The 11,251-nt window shown below is 38.5% G+C and overlaps 1 protein-coding gene across 1 annotated transcript in view; it reads left to right on the top strand.

The window, feature by feature from the left end:
• The window catches only part of EXOSC8 (exosome component 8), a 19,343-nt gene extending 8,244 nt beyond the window's left edge, over positions 1 to 11,099 (top strand). Inside the window, exons 6-12 of the mRNA XM_025209786.1 lie at positions 616 to 661; positions 2,273 to 2,378; positions 2,464 to 2,509; positions 4,734 to 4,830; positions 6,492 to 6,612; positions 10,245 to 10,351; positions 10,888 to 11,099. Of these exons, the coding sequence (XP_025065571.1) occupies positions 616 to 661; positions 2,273 to 2,378; positions 2,464 to 2,509; positions 4,734 to 4,830; positions 6,492 to 6,612; positions 10,245 to 10,351; positions 10,888 to 11,003 (639 nt within the window). The 3' untranslated portion in view covers positions 11,004 to 11,099. The remainder of the gene's footprint in view (positions 1 to 615; positions 662 to 2,272; positions 2,379 to 2,463; positions 2,510 to 4,733; positions 4,831 to 6,491; positions 6,613 to 10,244; positions 10,352 to 10,887) is intronic.
• The last annotated feature ends 152 nt before the right edge of the window (positions 11,100 to 11,251 follow it).

The following is an 11,251-nucleotide window of genomic DNA, read 5'->3' as shown; positions in this document are numbered from 1 at the left end:
TCGTCTGACTGCAGGCAGCTCCCCGCCCCGCTGCAGCCCTGGGAGTGACGGATGCCGCCTGCTTGCAGCTGCTGGGCTCTGCCACGCTGTGGGGTCTGGGGCACGGTGTCTGGGGGAAGGGGAGCCCCGGGGGTTTTGGGGCATGGCACAGCCCAGTGACTGCAAGCAGGCAGCATCCACTGCTACCAGGGCTGCAGCATGGGTGAGCAGGCGCCTGCTGCCAGACAAAAGCAGGCTGGGACTGGCCCAAGTCTGCAGTGGCCGCCAGCCCCAGGGCTGGGGCAAGTGCCGGGCCCTGCACCGCCCAGGGCTCTGCTTGTCTGCACTCACCCCAGCCAGCCCCGGGAGCAGCTGACAGAGGAACCTATCTCTATTTCTCACATTATAAAGTAGATTCGCTTTATGCGAATTCGATTTATGTGACGTTCTCCAGGAACGTATGTATCGCATAACTTGAGGGAAACCTGTAGTGTTAGGAAAATAAAATTTGAGGATCCCTTCTAGAAATTGTACTTGTAAATTCTTTTCAGCATCTTTGCAAGAAATTTTTCCAAGATATTGCTCAGACATATGAAATTGTATCCCTGAGCTGCTGTTGTGATCTTTGCTTTATAGGAGTTTGCAGCACCTCCAGTTGATGCCACAAATAAGGGATACATTGGTAAGGCTTTTAATTTTGTTAGCTTTCTGCCTATTTTTCTTGAAACCACTAGTCATATTTAACAAAATAATTTTAATCACTAGGTGAAACCAATTTCAGTAGCACGATTTTTTTTTTCAAACAATATTGGATTTAAAACTTTGTAATAATATAGCACTCAGAATCAGTTTCAAGGTAGGTGACGTACAATGGCTTTTTTTAAAATTTAGAGTTAGTTTGACAGATTGGATACGTGCTGCTAGTTTTGGTGTTCAGTTTCTAGCAGCAGCTGGGAGGACATGGAAGGATTAATTTTATCTTCTCTGTGTTAGAATGTCCACAAACTCTTTCAAGTTCCTTATACAAGCTACCTTGCCCCTTTTAATCTCAGTCTCTCCAAACAGCCAGGAAATGATGGGAACAGCAGATGTCTGGGGATACGGGTAAGCAAACTGATGGCCAAAGTAGGTTATTGTAGGTTGGGGATTTACTAAAGATACCTTCTTAGTGGAGAAATGTTTGACACCTTGGCAGAAGAGAAGTGTAATGGATGGAAAAGGGCTGCAATAAATTATATGGTTCCATGTGTTTTGATAATACCCAAGAAATAAATATTCTTCAGAAATATCAAGAGAAGTAATTATAAAAGTAGATCCAACTCAGTGGGGTTTTTACTGATTTAGGCTCTGAGATTAGAGGGAAACACATGAGCAGACCGATATGGTTCAGACTGATTTATAGCACTTCAGTGTGTTATCTGTCCCTCAGTTTTTAGAGTACTTTAAAGCTACTTGGAGCACCACAGAGTCTTCACTTATTCTCATATGGAATTCCATTGAAATAAATAAGAATCTATTTGCTATCATCCTTTTGTGAGGCAGGTCTTCTACTGAACTCAACTGTCTTTAACTAGGAATTTCCAAAATACAACGTCTTAGAACAGTGATTCTTAACCTCTTTAGACTCGAGGCACATCTGGATAGACTTGAGAGATTTTTCTGTAGCCGAAATAGTGAAAACTAAGAGGAGGCATTTTCTGAAGAGTAATACAGCATTTTTTTCTGTTGCAAAGAATTTGGAAACCACAGCTATGGATTTCTGTTTGAAATCTCTGGGTTTATTTTGTGGATCATGTTTACTGTTGCTCTCTGACTGAGAATCATTGTTTTAAGAAAACTGGTTTATATCCTATATTTTCTGTGGATAAACTTCTTTTCTGTCCAGAACAGCAAATCATGATAGAAAATAGAAAGAATAGATAGTATCAGGCAACGGACATTCCAGTGAATTTTGTCAGTTGGGAGTACTATATAGTAAGAGTACTTTTTTGTAATAGCTTGTACTGTACATTCTATGGTTTAAAGTAAACTATTTAATTATGCCAAAAATATACAACTAATTCAGTAGAATACAGACTAATGGTTTTTGCCCTGAATAGTTGCCCTGTAATTTTGGAAGAAAAAGTATACAGATTTGAATGATCTGTAAACTTATGGCCTTGGCTTTTATTTGAAATGCCTGCAAAGCTGTACTGATCAAGGCCATAGATTGCTTATCTATAATGTTTATTGTAATTATAATATTATAATTCTTTCTGTGTTAAGTTAATGACTAAACATTTTTGATTTCTAGTTCCTGATGTGGATCTCCCACCCCTTTGCTCAGCAAGATTTCGTCCTGGCCCTCCAGGGGAAGAGGCTCAGGCAGTTAGCCAGTTTATTGCAGATGTGATTGAAAAGTAAGAAATATTATAACATGCTTTAATTATACACAAACTGCAACAAGAATTTGATTTCCTGACTTACTCTTTCACTTTATTTTAGCTCACAGATAATAATGAAAGAAGATCTGTGTATTGTGAATGGCAAGGTAAGCAAAGTCTTGCTGCTAAAAGCAGTGTCTCAGAATGAAGGGGACTTATTGTTAGTGGGTTTAAGAAAAACTTTGGTACACTGAACTCTGATTTTTGTTTTGTGTTAATCTTGATACTTGTAGATTCCTTGGAGGGTTAAATGACCTTAAATTCAAGCCCACAACCACTGCAGCAGGAGGGCAAGCAGTGGGAGTCAAGTCTAGGGCTTGACCCCAGACCCATGCCTCCCCCTTTGGTGCCTGTACCTGCCCCTTCCCACCAACAGCCACTTGCCTCCACTGCTGCCTACCCCCTTGCTGTCTACCCCCACACAGTTGCATGATGTCCTTGTGCTGGGTCCTCCACTGTTCCCTGGTGCTGTGCTAATTCCCTTACCACTCCCTGGCTCAGCAGGGAGTCAGAGAGCAACGAAGGAATCTGTTCAGAGCCAGGGAGCAGTGAGGCAACTAGCAGAGCCAGAGAGCAGTGCAGGAACCAGCACTGATTCCTTTGCCATTATCTGGTTTCCCACTGGGTCCTGTGCTGATTTTTAGCTCCCAGTAGGGAATCAGTGTGGAGGCAGGGAGCAGTGTGGGATTTGGTACTGGGTCGTATGCTGCTCTCTGGCTGTGTTGATTGCCTCACCACTCCCTGGCTTAGCAGGGAGACAGAGCAGCACAGGACCAAGCAGAGTCAGAGAGTGGCAAAGATTCCTTTCCCACCTTCTAGCTCTGTGCTGCAGCCTGCACTGCTCCTTAGCTTGCAGTGGAGCTGGAAAATGTAGAAGGAATCAGCATAGAGCCAGAGAGCAGCACAGAACATGGGTGTTGAGTTTTTACTTGATGCTTAATTCTAAGATGAGGTTTGGTTTTCTCCATGTTGAATAGGGGAGGAAAAACCTTGTCTTAAAATCAGGTAAATAAGGTAGAGTGACTGCATTTAAAAAAAAATATTGTACTGTGATTAATATACATGCGTACTTTACACAGCTGGGGATACTGTTGAGTCCAAGCATTATAGTATCATAATAGTTACAACATTTTAAGTCAATGTAAAAACAACTTTTGGAAGGGTTTAAACCAGTCTCCATCTACAAGGGATTAGACCTCTCTAGAGGGTAAACAGTGCTATAGTTGCCACTTCCTACCTATAAATAGAAAGGAAGCTGCTTCCAGTATACATCTCCCATGATGCACCATTGCTAACACAACACCACTGGAGATGAGATAATAGATTAGATAGACCCTGAGTCCAATAAAACATGGGGATTTCTATGGGTCTATAAAGAGTTAATATAAAATTACATTTGATTTTTGTCTTTCCTGCTTTTGTTATAGGAATCAGCAGGATTTTTTAAGGGAAGTGTATAAAGAACACATCACGGCAGGGGTACCTGCAAGCCTACTGATCTTATGAGCTTATAACAAACCTATAGGGTTTGTTTTGGCTGCGATTTATGGATATGTTGTCAGAAGCTGTTAGCTCATGTAAATAAAAGTATACCAAAACCAGTGTAGACTTTTAAACACAGGCTAAACTGGTTGAGTTAAACCTTGCCCCCATGACTTCACTGAAAATACATTTTTAATACAGAAATAACAGCTAGACCTTCTTGATAATAAGATGTTCTAGCAATAATAGTGTCTTGAGATGTGGGACAAAGAAAGGGTCTGTGCTGCAACTTTCGATCCATCTATCTGTGGTTCAGACTTTTTGTACCCAAGCCATCTGTCAATTCACATGTCTCTTAAACTACATTGTAAGTATGTCCTGCTGTGCTCAAAGTTTCTACAATTTAGTGGTGTTTTTTTCAGGCAGGGTAGATTTGCACCTTCAAACATGCACATTCACACCAATGTAGAATGAACAGACTATATTTGGTTTTTGGATTGTGTCTTAACAGCTGCAAGCGCGTGTGTTCACGTACACATGCATGCACATTTTTTAAATATTAAGTTAATTTCTTGCCCAAACTTTTCCAGTGGAGGTTGACATCAGTCTCCTTTGATGTTTGTCCACAATTCAGCATCAAGCAGTTTATTTTAAATAGAACATTTTGTTTAGAACATCTGCAGTTTTTCTGAAGTAAATATATAATGTATAATTGTGTGTAACTTTTGCTGCTGAAAGATCAGAGGATGGTTTGGTAGCTTAATGTGTGTTAGTATGTAGCCTGAGTTGGTGTGGTACCAAGGGTTCAAAGGCTACCCTTGTCTTAAATCTGCAAACTTTGTTTCTTAGCTTGCTTGGGTGCTATACTGTGACATCATATGCTTGGACTACGATGGAAACATTTTAGATGCCTGCACATTTGCTTTGTTAGCAGCTTTAAACAATGGTAAGTGTAATATAAAGAAAAAAAATCACAAGCTGATACTAATTTGGGGATAAAAGTTTAGTGATCATTTGACTTACGGTGAACGGTCAGTTGCTGGTTAATTATTTTTTCAAGAACTTCATGCTCGCTATTAAAACTCCTTTTTATTGGACTACTGAAACTCTAAATACAGTAGAAAAATAACACTAAATTAATGCCATTGATTTGTATAAATATAATTGATCAAACTATGGGCTGTCTTCATTATATATGATTTTATGCCCATTGTATTAATTTCATACAGGACTGTTAATTAATGGTATCTATGGAGTTTTTCTTTATGCCTTAATTCTGGATCTTCCACCATTGGTCCTAAGTAAAAGTATAATATTCAGTACATTAGGGCTGTGCAAAGCTTCTGTCACTGATTCAATTCGGAGGAGATTCGGCTCGATTTTTGGCAGCCGAATCTCCAAATGCAAATCGAATCAGGAGACCCATTAATCTCTCAGAATCGAATCGGAAGCCTCTGATTCGATTCAGAGAGATTCAACGATTCGGTCATAGACACAGCTTTTATGTTTATAAGTACTTCCAGTCCACTTCCAGGTCTGCTGCGGAGCACACGGGTGACTCCTCTGCACTCCCGTGGGATGCTCCATCTGCCCCTCCATCTCAGTGTTCATGAGTCGTGTCTGGTACCTCGAGGTATGTAGAAAAAACATACAAAGCTGTGTCTATGGCTGAGTCGCTGATTCTCCAAATCAGAATCGAATCTTCAGATTCAGATTTGGCCAAATCGAATCAGGACAGTGATCCAAATCAGCGACTCAAATCACTGTCCCCCAAATTAGACCAAATCTGAGTCAAATACTGCCCACTTCGCACACCCCTACAATACATACTAACAAGGCAATACATTCATTTTATATATTAAGTGTTGGCAAACTAAGGTTTTATTAAATAAGTTACATTTTGTGTTTAACTTTTTTGATTTAGGAAAAGTTGTGTATTATTAATAGAGAATTACATACGTGTATTGAAAACAGAATGTATTCTTGGTTTTAGAAACTGAATAGACTTTTTTCAAAAGTTAAGTTGTTTTAAAATACGATCTGTTCTACAACGGGAACTCACTGAGGGAATAAAATGCTAAGGACTATACCTACTCTAGTATGATTAAATCTTCTCTTTAAGAACGATTAATCGGAAAAATAGTTACAAATAGAACCGTGTCCAAAGCGGTAATTTAAAGTAGAAAGATGCAAAAAAGGAATAAATTTAGAATTAAAAAATATGGTCAGATTTGTAATTGAGTATTTTATGCTTTCTGATGTAAGTAATGTACTTGTGAAGTAGAGTGACTGAATTTTTTTCTGAAATTAATTTTTATACTAAAATAAGTGCCCAGACCTAAAGAAGGGCACTTGTGCTCAAAAGCCTGTCAAACATCTCTGCCAACTGTACAGTTGTTCAAGAAGAAAAAAAAATCCTTGTTTCCTTGCCTCATAACAGCAGAATTTGTAAATATCTATAGAAAACAGATGTCCACTACTGATTGGGGCCTGCCATCAGTAGGAGTTGCAGGTTCTTAGATTGGTGGATACTAGAATATAGGAGTTTATAAATAATTCCTTTTGTGTGTAAAATGTGAATTACAACAGCCAAAATCTCTTTTCCAGTACAGTTACCAGCAGTTGCTATAAATGAAGAAACTGGTTTAGCAGAAGTTAACTTAAAACAGAAGACTCCTTTGAATATCAGGAAGTATCCAGTTGCTACATCGTTTGCTATATTTGATGAGTAAGTGGGTAACTCTTGGTAAAATGTATACTATGAAAAAAATTATGGAGTGGCAAATAGTGATGGAAAGCCAGATGATCTTGTTGAGAAGCTGCTGAAGAATCCATATGCAGTTTTGCCACTGAACCCATGCAAACTGACATTTATATCTGGCATTACATCTGTAACTTAAATTCTGGGCTATGTTAAACTCTTGCCTGCTTTATAACAGCAGCAGATGTTCAGTAGAACTATCAAAGTTCTTCAGTTCTCTGAACCAGAATCTGGCTCCCTGGATTAAATGGATTCTGACTTCACAGGTTAATCACTCTGAAAGTATTTAAGTATTGAAATTTACTTAAATATTAGTTGTAATTTCACTGTTATAGTTATCTAATACTTTTCATCCCAAAAAGCTTTACCAATACAAACATTAATAAACACTACATCCACAACCAAAATGGAGCCAACTTTAGTGTAAAAGGTGTAATTTTTTTCACTAGCTCATAGTACTAGTGAAACCGGAATTTCAGCAAGTTAAGAATATCTAAGAGTTGAGAGAGAGAATGCAGTAACTTGCTTGGAAATATAGCAAGCTATCCAAGTTAGCATCCTTACAGCTAAAATGGTCTGGCATTATCAAGCTCTTCATTCTGAAATTTGACTCTCTACTTGAAATCCTTCATTTGGGTCCCCTCCCCCCACTAGAATTCATAGGAATTGGAAGCCATACTGATTTTTTTTTTTTTTAATTTTTCTGAAACCCCACCCAGTGCATTTAAGTGCTGCTGATGTTGTGAACACTGTCTGCATGCCTATTTGTAGTGTTACTATCATTTTTAGCAGTATCCATTTAAAATGCAAAATGGCAAATTTATTTGTATGATATAAACTCAAATATACTGAAAAATTGGAATATTGATGTAAATGAGATGGTTAGAGTAGCTTTGTAGAAAAACTTAATGGGTACTTCTAGGGCCCTGGTACATATTACAGATATAGTGGCATGATCAGTGTGTTAATTGTGCCATAAAAGGCAGTGGTGCTACACATGCACCCAGTTTTAAGGCACCTGGCAAACCAGGCATAAAAATGTTCCATATATATAATCCCACCAGGGTTGCTGAACCCTTGAGATCAGAAGCTCCTTGTGGGGGAAGCCAGGGAGTTTAAACCCCATGCCCAACAGCTCTCATGGTGCTGCTGGCCAGACTCATGATTCTTGGGGCTGGGGATCAGATGCTGTTGCACAATAATCTTAGCAATCAGCAGCCTTAGTCACACATTACTTTGGCAAACAGAGAAGAACACAGAATATGTAAGTTGCTGAATAAATGACAGTTACCAAAGGAAATCAGAAGATGTGGAAGTCAGTATCTTATCACATCAGTACTTTCTGGAATATTTTTGCTGTTTAATTGCCTTTCTAATAAAATGGATAAATTAATTGGATCTCTGCACACTTAACATTCAACTGATTAATTGCAGTTGTACTAGCATATGAACAATATCTGAAAGACTTGATGTTGATTTTTCCAGTGGCAGTCGGGAACTCCATTCAAGCAGCTATGGTAAAATGCATCTACTTCCAAGAATTGTTATTTTGCATTAAACAGTCATGGGACTAAAAGAGCAAGTAATCCTGGAGGCAGGACCCAGGAGTCTCACATCTGAGCAGAAGGCCTTAATTACGAGGCAACTGTCAGACTTCTTTTTGCTTACACTCCTGGTCCTATGCCATACCATTCTTCATAGGGGTGCCTTCACCCAGGCGGGTTTATCCCAGGGTGTTGGGGCACTTCGCTGGGAAGTGGGTGATGTTGGTTTAAATAATCTTGGGCTGAGCGAGGAACTGAGCCCATGTTCCCGTTCCTGGGCAAGTGCTTTTACTGTGCTATTTATATACAAGATGGATTGTAGTAACCAGCCCCATCTGTGTTTTAAAAAGAAGGCATGACAGCAGTTTAGGAGGAGCCCAATCCGATTGGTGTGGTAGGTGTTGTAGCACATGTACCAGATTAGGCATTTTAGGGGACTTAGTTGTCACTTTGTCTAACTTCTGGATCTGCATGAGGTTTTGGGTAAGCACTGGAAAGCAGCAAGGAACAGAAGGGACACCCTTCTTCGTGCATTAGGGGCTTGAGAAGGGTGGAATAAGATGATACTTAGGTACCTAATAGATGAAGGAGGATTGGCCTTGGGCACCTCCTGTGCAGAACAGGGGTCAAAAGAATCTTCAGTTCAAATAGGAAGGTACCAAATTACTTGAGATGCTCCAGGATTAGGCCATAGCTGAGTGGGGATTTTTTTTTTAAATTTGTTTTTTTGCATCTCTTCTGCACTTAGGGTTCTGCATAGATCCTATTTTTAGGTGCCTAAGCCCCTTTTTGTATCTATCTTAAACTTCTAAATTCAATTATCAAAAGTTATTTATATTTAGTTGCTTAAATCACTAGATAATGGAAGCTGGAAGTTAAAGCACATAGATACTTTTGCAAACTTTCTCCATAATGTAGAATAAACTCTTTGGCATGAAGGGCATGATTCTGATCCCACTGAAATCAGTTGAAACAGAAGTGGGTTCATACGTTTTCCTAATTATTTTTAACTAGGTGTGTACTGGTCCCCATGCTTTCAGTTCTGGAAATATGCCAATAGTTTTTCTTTACAGTTGTTTACCCTGGATAAATGTTTGTGAAGCTCAAAATTAAAGAGACTGTTTCTTTCCAACATATAAATGTAGAAATCTGTTCTGTTCATCAGGAGTTTGTCCAAATATGAAGTATTTATAGTGTGCTGGATTACTTCTCAGTATTTTCTTTTTCAACAGTAAACGGGCACTGTGCAGAGTTCATCATAATAAAACAGCAGGATGGTAAAGGTTCTAAAGCTACCTGTAAAGCAGTGTAAAATGTTTTTGTGTATGCACAGCTTAACTGAACTTCAAATTTGCTTGTCCTCTTAGACATATTTATTACATGCAGCCTTTAAATACCAATGCTCAAAGCGTTTTAAGTACATTTTAGATAAAGGGTTTTATGTACATTGTACATAAGCAGTAAATAAGAAATCTTTGGACGGAAGGAATGCTGTGCAAAACAGCAATAATTTTGTTAGTGTTGTGTGAACACATCCATTGGCAGAGGAAAAGCTGACAGTGGAGGTGTGGAAGTAGCTGGTTACATCAAATTAATCTTTCCTCATTTCCTAACAATTGGCTCTCATGTATAATATGCTGCTGCTGTTTCGTTCTTAATTAGCTGGGACTAGCAGGTGCAAGGGATGGCAGTAGATGTTTTAATATTGCAAATAGCAGCTTCAAGACCATTTTGCTGGTTACTCAAGTTCTGACAACCTTTTATACTTTGGCAGTTTTAAGTGAAACAATCTAAGATGCAAGCCTATTCTGGAGCTTAACATAGTTCTGTATTGGTCTGCATTTTCTGTTCCTTAAATGAGTGTGTGTTTTGATGAGGGAACCGTGGATATTACAGTGCTTGTAGCAGCACTAAACTTGGCTATAATACATTTGGTTTAAAATATTTTTATAAAGCTAGCTGACGTAATTAAATTTACCATTGTCGTCTTTGTGAAAATCCAGTAATTTGCATACAAATAAGACATCTCTGTTGTTTTTTTTTTCTTTTTAAAAGCACATTACTCATTGTTGATCCAACTGCAGAAGAGGAGGATCTGGCAACTGGAACTGTAACAATTGTAACTGATGAAGAAGGCAGGCTGTGTTCTGTTCATAAGCCAGGTACTTGGAAAAATTACTATGAGTGAATTGGATAGACAACATGTTTGTTTCCCCAAATACTTTGCACTCTATGCACAATCACATTCTGTATATGAATGGCTGTTTTCATAGTAACATTATGACCTTTTACACGCAGCTCCATCTTAATACTGGACCTATTAAGATAGATGCACTCTAAACATACCGTTTTTCTTCACGCACTTAATTAATTTTTTTAAAACAAATTACTGACATATAGTTTAAATTCCTTTAAAAAAATATAGCAATACTGCTTGTATACGGCTGCTGCTGCAGCAGCAAAAATATCTCGTCGTTTTCATGGTATGTTTTACCACCTTTAGCACAGACCATAGGTCTTGGACACAGGTTGCCTGCTACGGGTTGATATTTAACTTAATGAAAAAATGTATTTTGAGAAGAAATTAGACCCCTCAAGTCAGGAATAGTAACCTGCTAATTAGCAGGCATTAATATTTCCATTTAGCCAATGTTTTCAAGAAAACAAAATTGAAAACCAAACTTCTTTCACTTTTTAGGTGGAAGTCCCTTGACTGGAGCAAAACTTCAGGACTGTATTACCCGGGCAATTACAAGACACAAAGAAGTGAAGCAGCTGATGGACAAAGTGATAAAAAGCGTAAAACCACAATAAATGCATGCCAATTTCTCTTCAAAATGGATTTGTAAAAATTGTATTTGTTATAGTGTTCACAAACCTTTTATACTAAATAAACAAATACCAATACTACATTTACAAAGTTTGTTTTTGCCCTAAAATGTCACATCACCCCTGAACTATGTACAATGTTGCTGAATGGTAAAAAATACAAGGCAAAACATTTTGTTAAAAATATTAAGCGACTTCCAGAAACCAAACCCTAGCTGCTCATTAGATGAAAT

Source organism: Alligator sinensis, unplaced genomic scaffold (assembly GCF_000455745.1).
Source record: "Alligator sinensis unplaced genomic scaffold, ASM45574v1 scaffold413_1, whole genome shotgun sequence".
NCBI classification, from domain to species: Eukaryota; Metazoa; Chordata; order Crocodylia; family Alligatoridae; genus Alligator; species Alligator sinensis.
This window is presented reverse-complemented; position numbering and strand designations above follow the sequence as displayed.